The sequence below is a fragment of the Pleurodeles waltl genome, chromosome 1_2 (assembly GCF_031143425.1).
Source record: "Pleurodeles waltl isolate 20211129_DDA chromosome 1_2, aPleWal1.hap1.20221129, whole genome shotgun sequence".
In the NCBI taxonomy this organism is placed as follows: Eukaryota; Metazoa; Chordata; class Amphibia; order Caudata; family Salamandridae; genus Pleurodeles; species Pleurodeles waltl.
In genome coordinates this window covers 1,119,608,156-1,119,628,182 of record NC_090437.1, presented here as the reverse complement: position 1 = coordinate 1,119,628,182, position 20,027 = coordinate 1,119,608,156, and the positions used below count along the sequence as shown (strand labels likewise).

General features: G+C 44.6%; 1 protein-coding gene across 1 annotated transcript in view; it reads left to right on the top strand.

Annotated features, from left to right (window-relative positions):
* Window positions 1-20,027, top strand: part of LAP3 (leucine aminopeptidase 3) — a 159,468-nt gene that overhangs the window by 82,701 nt on the left and 56,740 nt on the right. The window contains exons 6-7 of the mRNA XM_069202263.1: window positions 9,728-9,892; window positions 17,993-18,151. Coding sequence (XP_069058364.1) covers window positions 9,728-9,892; window positions 17,993-18,151 — 324 coding nt within the window. The remainder of the gene's footprint in view (window positions 1-9,727; window positions 9,893-17,992; window positions 18,152-20,027) is intronic.

Here is a 20,027-nt window from a genome sequence, read left to right as displayed (position 1 = left end):
TTTGGGATCAGTACCCCAGTACACAACAGTGGGGGGAAGATATCAAAATGTACATACCTGTGGGATTTTCATCTTAAAACAAGCCGGTATCTTCAAATCCATTTAGGCACAGTTAAACCAGTTATAATAGGCTATGGTAGACTTGGAAAACACTTCATTAGTGCTGACAGACAATAAAACACCTTGCCACTTTCCAGGAGGCTACGGGTAGAGAAATGAAGTTTCTAGAGAAACATGCCCTGGAATGGAAATATGGAAAGTGAAAGACAGAGGAAGAACACTAGCCTGGGTCCTAAAACAAAACACAAACCACACAGACATATCTCTGATTTATAAACCAGATGGAGATCAGACCACTTACTATTAGCGACCTACGGTACACTTTCACTGACTTTTACAGGAGCCCCTACACCTCACACCTAAACAGTTAACTTAAACAAGTGGTACTAGCCTGTATAGACTGAGACCATAAAGGCTTTTTTACACAAACTTCTTACTGTGGAAAAGATAAAGAATGCCTTGGATGGCCTAGAAAGTGGTAAAACCCTGGATCTCAAAACTGGCCACTAAATTCTGTTAATTTAAAAACAATTTAGACACTCTCTTATCGGCTATTTACAAGGAAGCTCTTGAGTATAAAATCCCACCTATATCCACTAGAGAGGCTGTAATTATGTGATTAAGTCCAGCAGTGAATCAACAGATTGTTCTTTGTACCGGCCATTAGTCGTCTTAAATACAGGTAACAAAATCCTTCTTAAAATAGTGGCCATGAGACCATGATACTTGTGTATAATATTGTCCTTCCAGGTCAGTAGGGCTTTGCACTTTGCAGTCAGCAGTACAATGCTGGTGTTATACAGTTCCTACTAAGATAATGGTACTGCATATTTAGGACAACAGAACTTCAGAATGCAGGAGACTAAGTTCGTCCACACCATCGGAAGCCGCCCAATTTCTGGCTAAATCACAGTACCTCATCTACACCCCCAACCCTGCTGGAATGAAAGATGATTATGGCAACCTGAACATGACACTCTGCCTCCCCAGGGAAGTTGTGTAAACAGCCTTTCACTATATTAGTCATGCATGCCCAGGTGAAACACAAAAGATACGAGCTACGTTTTCAATACATTTATTGAAACAGTCATTATCTTTTATAGGGAGAATGAGCTGTGATAATTAAGCAGATGAAACAAAGCAAAGTGACCAGCATAATGAACAGTCCAGCCATGGTACATGAGCTGTAGAGGTCCCTACCTAACCCTAAGAGTATACTGAGAGCATAGCAGGCATACCTTTCTGCCTGCCCAATTTATAGGATTAGCCTCCTAGGAAATGGTCTCAGGAGTCGGTCTGTAGTGCAGATGGCAGTCCTCTCAGGAAGCTGGTAAATTAGCGCCAGCAGAGCTGCATGTTGAACACAGCATTAGTCCTAGGATGGTTGCGGCTGGAATGTCCCTCCGCCTCTTCCGGGTCAGTGAAGCATGTATATAATAGAATCATACTGTGTTAGAAGCATAGCTCTGATGCAGTGCTCTGTCTAGATGTTAGATGCTCTCTCCTGAATGGGCAACACAATCACTAGGATATTGTGTACTCTGTTCCTAGCCTTGGACTGAATGTACCAATTACATGTTGAGGAGAGGCATACCAAAACTAGCAATTCACACAATATATTCCTAGAATAATATCATGCAGGCGAAGTGAGGTAAAGTGTTTAAAATGTCACTGCTAAAAGCGATGCAGCTAAAATGTGTAAAATATGAAATCTAAAATGAAGCTAAGAAATGGGGACACCAACTTGGGTCCAAAAGGTCAACACGACATTGCATCAAAAATGACCTATGGTTGAAGCAGTTTCGGTCCTGTTGGAAGCAGAAAAAAGCTTTTCACTCCTTAGAATGGTTATTTCTAGTCTTTGTTCGTCAAAACATAGGTAAAAACGTTCTTTCTCTCACTAAACAGTTAACCTCATTCCCATCCGTAAGGGTTTGTGTCAATGGTTCCTTATCAAGTATGGTAGAGGCAAGCAACAGGCATGCCTCTTGTTATTACTCTTTGCTATTGCTATGGAACCTGTTGCTTGCCAACTGTGGGAAAGCCACTCGCCCAGTGGTGGCACCTTTCTGAGGAATCCTGAAATCAATCTGCTGGTGGTCCTGGCCCGAGGTCCATCAATTTGACTTGCATTCAGGTATTAAAATTAATTGGAGCAATTCATAGGTGCTCCAGCTCATTGTCTGCGCAAGGCAGCCAGAACTGGAAAGCTCAATTCTATGTCGGGACCGGAGGTGAGGATTTTGCCCATCTTTATTCACTTTTTATTATACAGCAACCATAAAAAACTACTTTACCCATGAAACCCTCAGGGAAAGCAAAACACCAAAACCAATCAATACATAGCTTGATAAATCTAGTCCATTGACACTGTTTATGCTCCCTCTTTCTCCGCTGTTATGAGTTAAGTGGTGTTTTAGTTTGCCTCCTGATGTTTCTGTGATTTAAGTGTATTAACTATGCACCAGCATGGTTTATTATAGAGGGTGTACTGGTTGCTGCCTTTGTTAACCTTTTCTCTTTCAGCCAGCCGCGGGAGCTCATTTCAGCACTCCTATGGATGCATGTTTGCTTCACACCTTAGGGGGTGCTGCAGCTTGGGCGAGACAATCGTTGGGCTCCACAAGGCATGCTTGGTTTCCTAGCATATTGCTGGAGCGTCGCCTTGCATCATGGAGCCTTGACCAGTATTGCGTTGTCCCAAATCAGCTTGAAGTCTCTACGTCCTGTCGGGTCTGTACATGGGATCGCTCCACTCCATTTGGTTTTGTAGCGGTGACCGCCATGCCCCAAGGGTTGGTAAAATGATCCCCTTTGTCTGTTGCTGCTCACTAGAGCAGAGGTCATGTGGCCTAATTGAGGGCTTGGCAGTATTACTGTCAATTGCTGGTGTTTGACATGCGCCTTTGAGCGCTGTTGTTTCCTTCGGGAGTGCTTTTCCTTCTGTGCCTCCCCTGTTAGTTGCCTGCACGCACTGCGGCACTGCTGGGACCTGCCCAGGTCTGTGTTTTTTTCTCCGTTTGAATTGTGAAAGGTGTTGGTCCCATATTCGAGTCACAGTTTCTCAGATTGCTTGGGGTGCTAGCCCTCTTTTATTTGGCCATGCATGAGGTGGGGGGTGAATGTGCTGAAGAGGAGGAGGTTGCTTTTCTTCCCTTTGATGGGCAATTTTGCGAGGCTATTTACGCTTTGATTCAGCAGGTGGTCGCCATGGCACCTTTGGAGAAGAAGATTGAACAGCTGGCTCAGAATCAGAAGTCCAGAAAGCAAGCCTCTAAGCTCCCGGCTGACCAGGAACGTTGATGTGGACGCTTTTGAGCACCTGAACAGGACCTTTCTGCAAGTTGCGCCATAGGCACCTGCATCAGGGTCATTACAGCCTCCCATGCCCCCTATACCCACCCCCCAGAGGATGATGACTCGCATGGCAATTCTGATGGAGACCTGGGTCCTTCTAGGCCATGGTGCTCATCCTCTGAGGAATCCTCTAATTCGAAAGGTCGTGCTCCCACCATGGATTCCTTAGTGACAGATATGCTCGATCCAGATGAGTTGATCCATCCTAGGTGTACTCTAGTGAGTAAGTGGTGATGTATGTTGCCGGTAGACTGTGCAAACCTCTAGACAAAGAGGTTAGGGCCCGCATGCACGCTGAATGTCCGCGCCCCTTCTTGGAGAGCAAGGTGGCTTGCACCCCGAGCTCGATGAACGCGTGGTCACCTTCTAAAGGAAAGTACATTAGAGACCCCAAGAAGGACATTGACCACTCTTGGCAGTCTTGTCAGGACAAGCTCCTGGACTTGCGGGGACGATCACCAAAATTTTGAATATGGCTGAGGAAGCCAAGCGGTCTGGTGAGCTTATTTCCCCTGAAGTCCTTTCCAGGTGGGCTCAGAGGGCTGTGATTTTATTTGGCAATGCAAATTGCACACTCTCGGTGTAGAGACACTCTTGATCAAGGTGGATCCTAAGCTGGGGGACCTGTTGAGTTCTGAGGCAGGTGCCTCGGCTGAAAGTGGTTTGTTTGGAGACTCCTTCATTAAGAAGTTGGGCAAGTTTGCGGCCACATTTAATTAGTTGGAGATTTTTACTGGGCGTGGAAAGGGGTGCTCGCCCATCTGTTTTCACTCCAATGCCTCTCAAAAAGGCCTAGGTTCCTCCCAGGTACAATTCCAAGATGCCACAAGATTCAGCAATTTTTATCCTTCTAGACTATTCCAGCGGTTCCATGGTGGCAGAGGAGCTGGCTGTGGACGTGCTGAAGGATCTGCCCCAGGTAGGGACTCTCCAGTCTTCCCTGATAAAGGTAAGGGGACGATTAGCTCTATTTGCGCAGAATTGGATGGAGGTCACGTTGGATGTGTGGGTTCTGCAGATGAGTTTTGGTCTAGAGTTTGTGGAGACTCCGGTTCAGGGGTGTCCTCCCCTTCCTTTGTCTTTTTCATGAGGCCTGGTGGACCCCGTAAATCGGGAGGTGGAAGAAATTAGGCAAAAGGGCGATCGTTCCTTCAGAGCCTCATCCTTCCAGTTTTATCAGCAATCAGTCAATCATCGTATTTGTAAAGCACAGCTTATCACCCCAACGGGTATCCAGGTGCTTAAGGTTGCCGCTGCATGTTTAGGCCTCTCCTCGCAGAGTCATGTCTTGAGTTTTTTTCTGACTTTGTGGAGGATGTGCGTGGTGCAAAGGTTGGGGGGGAGGGGAGGTTGTTCCAGTTCTTGAAGGCTATGTAGATGAAGGATTGCTCTCCACAGTGGGTGCATCGGATTCTTGAGACATGAGCGAGTGTGAGCATTCTCAAGAAGAGCTCCCTGGTTGGCTGGTGGAAGGAGAGTCTGTTGTTGATTAGCTTAGGTCCGATGTTGTGGAGGGCTTTGTAGGCGATGGTGAGAACTTTGAATTTGCATCTCTTGTGCACCGGCAGACAGTGTAGACTTCTGAGGTGGGGGGTGATGTGGGTTCTTCTGGGAAGGTCTGAGAGGAGGCTCGCTGCTGCGTTCTGGATGGTCTGGAGGCGGTGGATGAGCTGGGTGGGGAGACCAGCATTGAGGGTGTTTCCGTAGTCAAGTCTGCTGGTGATGATGGCTTGAGTGACCATCTTACTGGTTTCGAGCGGGATCTAAATGAAGATCTTCATAACATGCGGAGGTTGTGGAATCTGGCAGAGGCCACTACGTTTATTTGTTGTTTGAAGGTGAGTTTGCTGTTGATGACAATGCCAAGGTTGCGAGTGTGGTCCATCGGTGATGGGGTTGTCCCAGTTGGAGGTTGTGCAGCAACCGCCATGAAGTAGGTCCTAGGGTGGGAGGAGGGCAATGGGAGGAGGGCAGAGGGGTGAAAAAATGGCAGGAAAAATGGCGGCGGGAAAAACCGCAGAAGAGCGGGGGGCAAGAAGAAAACCTGAAGGGCATATGCCCTAGAAGCACAGGAGAAAGCCTAAAATAGGCCTGGTGGCACCCTGCAGCCTGCACCTACTCAGAAGAGTGGGCAGGCAGAGACAATAGCAGCAGGGGAAGTTGGCAAGGACCTGCTTTTTTTTGTTGTGGACAAGAGAGACTGGGGTCAGCGTCTCATCCTCAACCTCAGGGAGGTCAACCAGTGGTTGACTTATCAGCACTTCAAAATGTAAGGAATCTATATTTTGAGGGATCTTCTGCGTCCAGGGGATTGGCTAGTCCACCTGGATCTGCAAGATGCGTCTCTCACGGTGCCTATCTTCCCTCACTGCCGATTTCTTGCAGTTCCTTTGGGACAATCAGGTATTTGAGTTTCGAACGTTGACCTTCGGCCTTTCTTCCACCCCTGGGTGTTTTAGCAAGGTGCTCAAACCGGTGGTAGCCTTCCTCCGCGCCAGAGGTATTTGAATGATAGTGTACCTCGACAAGATTCTTTTGATGAACCAGTGTCCTCGTGTGCTCTCCTCTCATCATCTCCAGATGGCGGTGTATTTGCTGGAGTGTCTGAGATTCGTAATTCGCAAAAGTACGTCTCGGTTGGTTCCAGCACAGAAGACATGCTAATAAAAAATGGTTCCAGTGCTGAGTTGGATCATGTTAACCATATCTGCTGAAACATTTTCCACCCCCTGGACATCTGCTAACGCATTACCTTTTTTTCCTTTACAAAGTAGTGCTAAAATAGATTTGCATACAAAGAGGCTCAGTGGAACTTGATTACGTAGTCAAGGATATCCTGAAAATATGTCATGAATCTGGCTCGCATAGTCTACACTGAACACCCCTCTACTAAGTAAATTCAGCTATTGTCATAGCCTCCCAATCGCCCTTACTAAGAATCGCCACTCACTCTTCAGAAAGCCTGCAATTTTGTCTCAAGCATCCAATTCAGCCTGCCCTGGTCTACCAGCACCATCATACAACCTCAATGAGTGTCCAGTCTTTGAAGAAGGCTCTGTTTTGCACAAATACTTTCAATTAATTCAGTAGCTTGGCTCTGTCTGCCTCGCTAAACATACTTGCAAGCATTCTCTGAACCAAACGCAGTGGTGTCTCTAGAAGTGATATGTAAGGGGACGCAAAAGGTGGTACAGATCAAACTGATGGGACCCCCGCAACAAGCAATTGCGTGTGTGTGTGAGAGAGAGAGAACCTGTGCAGTTACAGATAGGTCATTGTTGCAATAAGAAAGTATTTTTTGTTTCGCTAGTAACATTGTCCCCGTTCAACAAATCTTGATAAAACTTCCCAAAAATCACATCAGCTCCTTATAGAACTTTTTGGGGCAATCCATCAATTGGGGGCTAAAAAAAGTGGGGAGGACCAAAAATGTTGTTGTTTTTTTTTCCATGCTAATTCCCATAGGAAACGTTTAAAGCAGCTACTGCAAAACAATGCTGAACAGAATTACACCAAAATTGGCAGAAGGTTAGACGTTACTTTTTGTGATTTTGTACAAATCCTTTCAGCCGTTTTTGAGATTTTGTATCTGAAGAAGTGCTCGAGTCATAAAGGGGTTCAAAACAGATAGGTATATCTGGAATATTGATGCATAGATATTCTCTGGTTGGGCAATATAAGGGGGACCAGTAAATCCTGACTGGCTGGCCACAACCTGACCAATATGTTGTGGCAGCCACTTGAGGACTCAAGGAAATGGACCCTGTCTTCTGAAAATTAATTACAAAAAATGCAGGAGGCATGTTGAGCACATCCTGATCCCAAGAGTCGCGTGACCGTTTCAAAAGGGCCTCAATTGATTTGCTGGCCACAAAAGGAACACATAAGGGTGATGAAAGATTTTAATCACAATGTAAATCACTGCACCTTTTGAGCACTGCGCCGTCTGCACTTTTCATTGATTTTGCTGACATTTATTTGTACTTTTGAGAATAAACAGAGCTGTGTAATCTGAAGACCTAGAAAGAGCGTTGGGTTGTGTATACGTACATGAAAAGAGAGCCCCGCGGAACCATTATTGTTTGTTTGCATTTGTGCTTTCTGCATGCAATGTTAATGGCAGTATCTGGGAAATCAACTGTAAAGACTGGCCAACCTGCCCATAAAACAGGCCCACACACTGTTAAAAAACTGGCCCATACTGACCATGTCATACCAGCCTATCAGGTACTGCCTGACTGCCCAATAGGACCGTCTGACCTGGAGAGCAGCAGTGCAGGTTTGCAGCTTTTCAGTTAGGGCTGGGTACAGTGATTTATAAATTTTACTGACTGGACTGCCCAAGCAGACCTAACATGGGCAGATAGACTTATGGTTCACAGTTCTACTCAAACAATGTGGGTACCAGACAGTGGTGTAGCTTCGAGGGAAGGTGGTGTTTGGGGTGTGAGATCCCCCAAATAAATGCATTCTTAGCCAGGTAGTTTGGTGTGGTGCCTGAGTCAAGTCTGCTATGACTTAGTTGGTTTTTCTCATCATCCTAATTTCACTGAGAGGTTTGAATCTGTTCATTTTTTTTATAATGAACCTAAATGTTTATAGTGACCGGTTTACAAAACAGTAGCAAATCTGCACTCATAGAAGTTTTACTTGAATACATGCAAATGTACTACTTTTTAGAATTCATAAACATCGGCAGTAGCAGTCTTGAAAAGCTGTGCCAATCTCAGGTTTCCATGCATACTACTGTCAATTAAACACCCAGACGTTGAGACAAATACTTGCAAGTAGGCTAAACACTGGCAGTCCTTTGGGGGTAGCATTTTGAACTATTGCTTTTGGTCCACTCTAGGCAAAGGGTATGATTTAGGGTTTGGCAGACAGAGTAAAGGTAGACAGAGTATCGGAGGACTTTACACCCGTCACCTTGCCTTTACTCTGCCTACTAAATTTAGAGATGTCCGCCAACCCTGCGAACATCTCTATACATTGGCAGGACCCGCCATCATAGTGGCTTCTGTCAGTGTGCTAAAAGTTTTACTAACAGCTACGTCAAATGTGACCGCTGACTGTCATATTTTTTTCAAAGTTTTTTATTTAAAAAAAAAAAAACACCCAAAGATTTAGTTTGTTTTTGAAAAACAAACTAATGACCTCCACTCCGTGGGAGTTTTCTCACTTAGCAGTGGTGGACAGAGTGACTGCAAAAAAAAAAAAAAAGGTTATCCGTCTCTCCACTATAAATAGGGCAGATAGTCTGATGGCTTATTCCTGACGTGGCCTAGTTTGTTGGGCCAGCAGAGTACATTTTGCACTGATGGAGTAAATTATACTCCTTCGGTGTAAAACTTACAGGCCGTCTGACTCAAAATTGGGCAGGCAGACATTTGAGAATGGTGGACAGGTACTTTGTTGCCTTTGTAACAGAGTACCTGTACACCAAACTCTAAATCAGACCTACTGCAAATCAGTTCTGACCCTGCTCCTCATGAGAACAGTCATCCCGAACCTTGGTCATCTTGCCCAGTTACCCTGCAGCCCACTGGTTTTATAAGTTGGGATGTTTGAAATTCCACCCCAACCCCCCCGCCCTCCAAAAAAATCTCCCTGACCAGGCTGCACCCCTGGTCCCATAGAGCTCAGCTCCCCGTCTCGCCCCTTTAGGTCCATGATTGGCTCTGAGAGTCAGGCTGGCCTAGCAACTGAGACAGATCCAAATGCACAAACGTCTGATCTGTCACTGTACGCCCTGGCAAGGCTATGCATGTACAGAGCTCATAGTTTCACCAATAACTGTATGTTAGCAGCTTGTCACAAATGGTAACCCTCTCTGGTAACAGGCAGAGGGTGGCAGGCCTAAAAACACAGGGGAATGGGTTGCAAAATCGGTAGACAGTAAAAATCAACAATAAGCACTAGTCTACAGCTCAAATTGGTAGAATTTTATGTTTCATTTCATCCATCACTTCCACTCACCTGCTTTGCTCCCTCAGCCCCGAGTTCTTCCTCTTCAGATCCATTCCCGGCTGTTTTCTCTTCTCAGCTTCCGGTTATTCTCTCATCTCGGGTACTATAATGTGTCCTTCTCTTAACAAGTTGATATTTTTCTAGTCTAACGATGTGGGTCATGCTTTCCGTTTCTGCCAGGAAAATCATGTTGTCTTTCAGGAGGCCTTGGCTTGAGAAGGGTGTGTTTGCTCGCTTGTTGCATTGTGATATTTTTGTTAGTATCTTTGCACCTATTTATTTACTAACAAGTAGTTAAAACCTGATTGTTGCATCAAAATGCTGCTGTGTCTTTGTTTTACAGCTCTGACACTGAAGAATGGCTGAAAGGAGTTGTGTACGCAGAGGGTCAAAACCTGGCAAGATATCTGATGGAAGCACCCGCCAATCATTTAACGCCTACAAAATTTGTAGAAGTGGTTGAAGACAGGCTCCGGGTAGTTAACAGCAATGCCAAAGTACACATAAGGTAGGTTTCAGTTGTTTCCAAGCTAGCCTGGCTGATGAAGGGTGATACCCTGAAACCGGTCCCAGGATGCTTGTTTCTTGTTCAGTGAGGACCTGGCCTAGAAGTTCGGGCTGGACTGTTCCCATGGGGAATAGGGTCAAGACTGATTTGCATATCACTGGGTCCAAACTGGAATGGCATGGCAAGCAAAAAACTGATGGATTAAACCCAGATCTGTGACTGGGGGTGAATGTTTGATTTGCTTTGCATTCCGTCCATCGTCTGTTGTTTTGCACTTTCTAAAAGTGGCATCTTCAGAATTGCAATTTAAAATCCAACTTCGCCATAAGTTAGGATTCTAAATTGTGATTCCACAGACACCAAAAGTGAAGGAATTATCTCTTCCCATTTGGAAGATACACTTATAAAATTTAATAAGACAACTCCAGTGTTATCCTTTGGGAGAGGCAGGCCTTGCAGTAGTGAAAAACAAATTTAAGAGTTTTTGCACTACCAAAACATATGAAAGTAAAAAAAATATTTATGTCATACTTTTTAAATACATTGCACCTGCCCTCTTGGCTGTCCAGGGCCTACCCTAGGGTGACGTATATGTATTAAAGCAGATGATTTGAACCTGGCAAAAGCGTTTTTTGCCAGGTCGAAATGGGAGTTTAAAACTGCACACACATACTCTGCAATGGCAGACCTGAGACATGTTTAAAGGGCTACTTAAGCGGGTGGCACAATCGGTGCTGTAGGGCCACTAGCAGCATTTAATTTACAGGCCATGGGCACATGTACTGCACTTTACTAGGGACTTGGAAGTAAATTAAATATGACAATTGGGGATAAGCCAATATTATCATGTTTAGGGGAGAGACCTCAAAGACATTGAAACCAAGCATTGGCAAAGCCAGTTGGCCAGGCTTTTATTAGCCAACACATTCCATTACAGGCATGGCCAAACGCACAATGACTATTTGTAGAGCATCTCCTTGCAACCTTTCTATCTGTGCCTCATGTCTGTTTTATTACCCAATAACTGACTTTTTCAGATGCTGGTGTGGCAAAATTAATTTGGTGTTTGCTTGAGATGATTCACCCGTGACTGTTGACAATTCCAGAAGGATTCATTGCTGTATCCCCTCTTCTTACAGATTGCCTTTATTTAGGATCCAGCCCAGTTTGAAGTATCCACTAGCAATCTAAATGCACTCTACAGTGGATGAGGAATTTCCTCTGTGGTAATAGTACATTATGTTAATAAAATCACATAAATTATGATTCTGTGAAGCAGATGTTCAATTTATAAAGGCAGATTTCTTGTGCTGTTTGAAAACAAAAAATGAAATCAAGCTTTAACCCCTTAGCTGCTGGGCCTTTTCCCCCCCAGTGCTGAGCCCTTTTTTGGCTATTTGGGGTAGTTCGCGCTTAGGGCTTCATAACTTTTTGTCCATATAAGCTAACCACGCCAAATTTGCGTCCTTTTTTTCCAACATCCTAGGGATTCTAATGGTACCCAGAGTTGGTGGTTTCCCCTGGAGGAGACCAAGAAAATAGCCAAAATACAGTGAACATTTTGTTTTTTCCAAAAAAATGGGAAAAAAGGGCTGCCGAAGAAGGCTTGTGGTTTTTTCCCTGAAAATGCCATCAACAAAGGGTTTCTGGTGCTGAAATCGCTATCTTCCCACCTTTCAGGAACGGGCAGACTTGAATCAGAAAACCAAATTTTTCAACACAAATTTGGCATTTTACTGGGACATACCCCATTTCTACTATATTTGGTGGTTTCAGCCTCCTTCCAGTTAGTGACAGGAATGGGTGTGAAACCAATGCTGGATCCCGGAATGCTAAACATTTCTGAAAACTAGACAAAATTCTGAATTCAGCAAGGGGTGATTTGTGTAGATCCTACAAGGTTTTCCTACAGAAAATAACAGCTGAAATAAAAAAATATTGAAATTGAGCTGAAAACAACAGCCATTTTTCTTTGTTTTACTCTGTAACTTTTTCCTGCGATGTCAGATTTCTGAAAGCAATATACCGTTTTGTCTGCTGGACTCTTCTGGTTGCGGGGATATAAAGGGCTTGTAGGTTCATCAAGAACCCTAGGTACCCAGAGCCAATAAATGAGCTGCACCCTGCAGTTGGTTTTCATTCTATACTGGGTATACAGCAATTCATTTGCTGAAATATGAAGAGTGAAAAAGAGGTATCAAGAAAACCTTTGCATTTGCAAAATGGGATCAAGATAAGGTTTTGAGGAGCAGTGGTTATTTGCACATCGCTGGATTCCGAGGTGCCCATACTAGCATGTGAATTGCAGGGCATTTCTCAAATAGACGTCTTTTTTACACACTCTCTTATATTTGGAAGGAAAAAATGTAGAGAAAGATAAGGGGCAATAACACTTGTTTTGCTATTCTATGTTCCCCCAAGTCTCCCGATAAAAATGATACCTCACTTGTGTGGGTAGGCCTAGTGCCCGCGACAGGAAATGCCCCAAAACACAACATGGACACATACTATTTTTTTTATAGAAAACACAGCTGTTTTTTCCAAAGTGCCTACCTGTAGATTTTGGCCTCTAGCTCAGCCGGCACATAGGGAAACCTACCAAACCTGTGCATTTCTGAAAACTAGAGACCTAGGGGAATCCAAGGAGGGGTGACTTGCGGGGCTCGGACCAGGTTCTGTTACCCAGAATCCTTTGCAAACCTCAAAAAGTGGCTAAAAAAACAAGTTTTCCTCACATTTCGGTGACAGAAAGTTCTGGAATCTGAGAGGAGCCACAAATTTCCTTCCACCCAGCGTTCCCCCAAGTCTCCCGATAAAAATTATACCTCACTTGTGTGGGTAGGCCTAGCGCCCGCGACAGGAAATGCCACAAAGCACAACGTGGACACATCACATTTTTTCATAGAAAACAGTGCCTACCTGTGGATTTTGGCATCTAGCTCAGCCGGCACCTGGGGAAACCTAGCAAACCAGCACATTTTTGAAAACTAGAAACCCAGGGGAATCCAAGATGAGGTGACTTGTGGGGCTCGGACCAGGTTCTGTTACCCAGAATCCTTTGGAAACCTCAAAATGTGGCTAAAATAACACGTTTTCCTCACATTTCGGTGACAGAAAGTTCTGGAATCTGAGAGGAGCCACAAATTTCCTTCCACCCAGCGTTCCCCCAAGTCTCCCGATAAATATGATACCTCACTTGTGTGGTTAGGCCTGGTGCCTGCGACAGGAATAGATCACACAACGGTCAATGTTGGTCCTTACGTGAGGCAGCTGTTGACCCTGGGGTGATCCATTCCTGACACAGGCACTAGGTGTAGGCACTCAAGTGGGGTAGTGTTTTTATCAGGACAGGTGAGGAGTCACTGGGTGGTAGGAATGTTGTGGATCCCAGCATATTCCTGTAGTTTGTGTGACAGAAATGCGAGAAAAATTGAGGTTTTTTTCAACATTTCAGCTTTGCAGGGTATTCTGGGTAAGAAAACTTTGGGGAATCCACACAAGTCACACCTCTGTGGACTCCCCCGAATGTCTAGTTTCCAGAAATGTTTGGGTTTAGTGTGTTTCTCTATATGGCCGCCGAATCCAGGACCAAAAACACAGGTGCCTGCCTTACAAAACCAGTTTGTTTTGCCATAGACAATTTTGATGTCTCCACAATATGATTTGGGTGGTGGAATTTGGGGCTGAACTAAATTGGGGAGCTCCCAAGAGAGCACTCTCTATCTGCTTGCCGCCGCATTCACCTGCTCTCTGGGTTGGCCTAACCCACTATTACCCAGTTGCACGAACAGCTTGCGAAGGGACAGCAGGACTGTCCTCATCACCTCCCTCATAATGTACTGGAAGAGGAGTTTTCGAATGGGACTCCTCTGACTGAAAAATCACTCCCAGAGTCTGCGCCATTGTCCTATCCCTCAGATGCTGTCTCAGTATCTGATGTCTCAGTCTCTGATCCTATGTCAGAGCGGTCCTCTATAACCCGAGTGCAGGCAGCAGTCATCCATCAAGATGCCATCTCTGCTATTGGCTAAACTGTAGGTCTAAAACACTAGCCTACGTAGACAGTCACAAAATCGATGGTGTGTGTGAGATACGTGCAACAGTAGAGGCCACCTTACCTGCGCTTCTTCCCTCAATCAGCACGTACTTTCAAGACACTCAAAAAACACCTTGTCACATACCATTCGTCACAGTCTTTAGCACCTCCTGCGCCCAGTCCAACAATCGTTATTGGTGCTCCCACTCCCTCCTCCTCGGATTCCCTCATTACCACCCAGCAAAAGTGCCCTTCATCTCTCCATAGACTTTACTAATGTACTCAGCTATTTACATAAAATACAGATGTGCTCTTTGCAGTAGGCATATAAACCTTCTGCGCTTCTTTATGGCACTAAAACTGCCACTAGACAAGTCGGACCCTTTTCCCCCCAGGGAAACCACACACATATTGACAAAAGTGATATATATATACAGGGAGTGCAGAATTATTAGGCAAGTTGTATTTTTGAGGATTAATTTTATTATTGAACAACAACCATGTTCTCAATGAACCCAAAAAACTCATTAATATCAAAGCTGAATATTTTTGGAAGTAGTTTTTAGTTTGTTTTTAGTTTTAGCTATGTTAGGGGGATATCTGTGTGTGCAGGTGACTATTACTGTGCATAATTATTAGGCAACTCAACAAAAAAAAATATATACCCATTTCAATTATTAATTATTACCAGTGAAACCAATATAACATCTCAACATTCACAAATATACATTTCTGACATTCAAAAACAAAACAAAAAAAAATCAGTGACCAATATAGCCACCTTTCTTTGCAAGGACACTCAAAAGCCTGCCATCCATGGATTCTGTCAGTGTTTTGATCTGTTCACCATCAACATTGCGTGCAGCAGCAACCACAGCCTCCCAGACACTGTTCAGAGAGGTGTACTGTTTTCCCTCCTTGTAAATCTCACATTTGATGATGGACCACAGGTTCTCAATGGGGTTCAGATCAGGTGAACAAGGAGGCCATGTCATTAGATTTCCTTCTTTTATACCCTTTCTTGCCAGCCACGCTGTGGAGTACTTGGACGCGTGTGATGGAGCATTGTCCTGCATGAAAATCATGTTTTTCTTGAAGGATGCAGACTTCTTCCTGTACCACTGCTTGAAGAAGGTGTCTTCCAGGAACTGGCAGTAGGACTGGGAGTTGAGCTTGACTCCATCCTCAACCCGAAAAGGCCCCACAAGCTCATCTTTGATGATACCAGCCCAAACCAGTACTCCACCTCCACCTTGCTGGCGTCTGAGTCGGACTGGAGCTCTCTGCCCTTTACCAATCCAGCCACGGGCCCATCCATCTGGCCCATCAAGACTCACTCTCATTTCATCAGTCCATAAAACCTTAGAAAAATCAGTCTTGAGATATTTCTTGGCCCAGTCTTGACGTTTCAGCTTGTGTGTCTTGTTCAGTGGTGGTCGTCTTTCAGCCTTTCTTACCTTGGCCATGTCTCTGAGTATTGCACACCTTGTGCTTTTGGGCACTCCAGTGATGTTGCAGCTCTGAAATATGGCCAAACTGGTGGCAAGTGGCATCGTGGCAGCTGCACGCTTGACTTTTCTCAGTTCATGGGCAGTTATTTTGCGCCTTGGTTTTTCCACACGCTTCTTGCGACCCTGTTGACTATTTTGAATGAAACGCTTGATTGTTCGATGATCACGCTTCAGAAGCTTTGCAATTTTAAGAGTGCTGCATCCCTCTGCAAGATATCTCACTATTTTTTACTTTTCTGAGCCTGTCAAGTCCTTCTTTTGACCCATTTTTCCAAAGGAAAGGAAGTTGCCTAATAATTATGCACACCTGATATAGGGTGTTGATGTCATTAGACCACACCCCTTCTCATTACAGAGATGCACATCACCTAATATGCTTAATTGGTAGTAGGCTTTCGAGCCTATACAGCTTGGAGTAAGACAACATGCATAAAGAGGATGATGTGGTCAAAATACTCATTTGCCTAATAATTCTGCACTCCCTGTATATGACAGCCAACCACCTGAAACTCAACTCAAGCAAAACCGAAAAAATCCTCTTTGGCCCACACAAAAACACCTGGGACCCCCCATGGTGGCCCACCACGCTAGGCCCTGCACCCACCCCCGCCAACCACGCACGCAACCTCAGCATCATCCTAGACTCCTCCCTCTCGATGACCCAACAAATCAACGCTCTTACCTCCTCATGCTTCAACAAACTCCGTATACTGAAAAACATTCAAATGGATCCCCACAGAGACCAGAAAAACTGTCACTCACGCACTCATCAGCAGCAGGCTTGATTACGGAAACGCCCTCTACGCCGGCACCACTCTAAAACTCAAGCGCAAACTACACGCATCCAGAACTCAGCAGCACGACTCATCCTCGACCTCCGCCGACACAAACACATCTCTCCACACCTCAAATCCCTCCACTGGCTCCCCATTGACAAAAGGATCACCTTCAAGATCCTCATCCTCGCACACAAATCACTCCACAACACAGGCCCTGCCTACCTCAACGAGAGTCACCTTCCACACCCCCACACGAAACGTCCGCTCAGCTGACCTCTCTCTCGCCTCTGTCCCCCGCATCAAACACACCACCACCGGGGGCAGATCCTTCTCCTACCTTGCACCCAAAACCTGGAACGCCCTCACAACCCACCTTCGCAAGACCCAAAACCTACTTCTTTTCAGGAAGGTCCTCAAAACCTGGCTTTTCGAACAGTGAACCTCCCAGCCCCTTTCCCCCCCAAGCGCCTTGAGACCCTCACAGGTGAGTAGCGCGCTTTATAAATCTCTTTGATATAGATCTACCTCTCTCTCTCTCTATATATATATATATATATATATATATATATATATATATATATATATATATATATATATATATATATATATATACACATAGATATATATGTACATAGATATATCTATCTACATAGATATATTTAGATCTATATATACATATATTTTTTTTTAGTTGTTGTATGGTTTCCTTGGGGGCCAAAATGGCCCCCAGGGAAACCCTACAACATCTAAAAAAAATTATTGCCCCCACAGGGGGTCACCCTACCCACGGGCAACCCCCTGTCATTTCATTTTATTTTATTTTTATTTAAAAAAAAAAAAAATCCCCTGGGGGGGTGCGATCGCGCCCCCCCAGGGGGCACCTACCTTTTAAAAAAAATAAAAAATTATGCCGTGGGGGGGGGGGGGGGTGGCCCGTTTTCCGGGGGGGCCACCCCCCCTAAAGTGAAATCCCTGGTGTCTAGTGGTGTTTCCTGGCCCCCGATCGCACAGCTGCGACCGGGGGCCAGGAAACACTTTCAGGAAGGCCTCGTAAGAAAGGGGAGACACTCCCCTTTCTTACGAGGCCTTCCCGAACGTGGAAAAGGCCGTTTTCCCCATCAAAGTAGGAAGCGGCCGCAAGGCTGCTTCCTGCTTTGATGGGGAAAACACCTTTGAAACGTCAGCGCGCCGCGTCACAAAGGGGCGGGTGGGGGGCAGGGGGAGACACGGAAGCTTCCTTGTCTCCTGGGGGAAGTTTTTTGAAAAAAAAAAAAAAACCTCGGGTGCAACGCACCCGAGCATTTATTAATGCCCTTCCTGGTGTCGGCCACTGGTCGTGACCCGCACCAGGGAGGGTGTGTGGGCATCGGCCAGTGGCCGACGCCCGCACCAAAGAGGTTAAAATTCTAAACTTGTAGCTTGCTCCACCATGGTTTATTATACTCCTTTTGCATCTTTTCCCTCAGATACGCTATAGTTGTACCTGTTCTATTTACTAATCCTGAAAGCCACTTGCTCCCAAAATGTACTTGTAAGGACTACCTTTGTACCCAGTCGGTTGTTACTATGTATCTGTGAAACTTGTGTACACCCCCAATGGTCTGTGTAACTCCATATGGGATTCAAAAGTAAATCTGCAATCTTTTTATTGTGCTGTTCACTGCACCGGGAACAGTTGCATAATTGCTGAAATCCTATTTATATGAAACTTGAGTCATATATATCTGTGTAGTGTAGTCACTTCAGCACACTAATGCATCTTTTCCCATCACAGGCCACAAGCATGGATAGAAGAGCAAGAGATGGGAGCATTCTTGAGTGTATCAAAAGGATCTGATGAGCCTCCAGTCTTTTTAGAAATTCACTATAATGGAAGCTCTAGCGAAAAGGACTCTCCCCTTGTACTAGTTGGAAAAGGAGTTACTTTTGACAGGTAATAAGCACATGGAATTCTACGTAATTAATTTATTGCATGTTTGTAAACCATCAAAGCTGAAGTGTCTCGTGTGAGAAACTAGGGTTTTGATTGCGGGGGGCTTAGGGGGAGTGAAATACCTCAAGCAATAACCACAGTCCTTGTCAGGGTGAACCACAAAATTTACTACATTGACCTGTGCTTAACCCTCTGGTAGCTTGCCGCAAAAGCAGTCAGGCTTAACTTGGAGGTAATGTGTGAAGTATTTAGGTAGCACACAAGCAGTAACAAAGTGACAACATAGCACACGAGATATACCACACCAATTTACCCAAAAAGTTTAATCAAATGTAATAAATACAAGCATTTACAATTCAGTAGGTCTCACATTTGCTTGAGTTAGAGCTATTGGAATTGTAAATTCATAACTGGACTTTTCTTGCCACATAAATTGGTCAACCCTGCCTCATAATTTTGTCTTTTCCTGCCATATTATTCCAGTGGCTCTGAATATAACTGAAGCACTTCCATTTACCTTCTTCCTCTATCTGCAGCACAAAATGTAAATGTTGCCATTTAGCATCCCAATTTAAATCTGCCATGCTAATTCTAATAGAATACCACTTTCACCACCCCACCATCAGAGTTGCTGGCTGGCTAACACAGTCCCCCCCCCAAAAAAAAAGACACAAGACAGCCACAGAGGAGAAATAAACTAGAAGGGACACCCAGACAGTCATAGTGTAATAAGGATGTTAGGTTTGCCTGAATCATGGTCATAATTGTAATAAGGAGAGATTATTAAAACATATACAATTATCATGTAAACCTTTATCAGAAATATACTTTTGGCATTAGACTGTAATGCTCAAAACAGCCCCTAGAGGGCACCATAACAAAAATATCATTTGTAAGAAATATGGTCATGTAGACATATTGTTAGCCCCGAGAGGGCATAACCCCATGAAAAACAACAAGAGAAAGTAATGCAGTGTAGCCATATACTTAGTCCCTAGAGGGCATTTTAGGCCTAGCAGGCCTACTGCATTGATATTACAAACAAGGCCTTTAAAACAAAACTTCTCCCAACTGTAAAACAAAACTGCTAGCCACGAGAAAGCTTAAAAGACACTGAATAGTGGGAGGGGTTATTATTTTGGGGTCTCCACTAACCCAGTGTGGGGACCCAGAGATAATGTAGACAGGGCGTTTTAAAGGTGGTCCCATTGTCCTAGAATCACCACAGTTATGAGCAAAAATGTTTTGTAAAAGTAATACCCTGCAAAGCATTATGGGTTGAGATTTCGTGCCGCGAATATTATAGTTTGTTGACTAAAATGCTCAGAACAGCCCCTAGAGGACACCACAATAAAAATAGCATTTGGAAGAAACTTGGTCATGTAACAATACGGGCAGCTCTTAGAGAGCATAACAACATGAAAAAGAATGAGGAGAAGGTAATGCAGTATAACCATACATAGCCCCTAGAGGGCATAGTGCATTACACATTTTCAAGGCTAGCAGGCCTATTGCAATGATATTACAAACAAGACCCATAAAACATAGCTTCTCCCAGCTGTGAAACAAAAGTTGCAGCCATGAGAGAGCGTAAAAAGATAATGAATGGTGGTAGGGATTATTATTTTGGAGTCCCCACTAACATAGTGTGGGAACCCAGAGATGATGTAGACAGAAAGAACACATTGTGGTCAATGTTTTGGTGGTGGTACCATTGTCCTAGGACCACCACAGGCTGAGTCAATGAGCATGAATGTTTAGTAAACGTAATGCCCTGCAAAACATTATGGGGCGAGTTTCCCTGAGAGCAGTGAATATTGTAGTATCAGCTCCCCTGCTGTGCCGGGAGAGACGCTTTCGCTTTGAGGATTTTCGT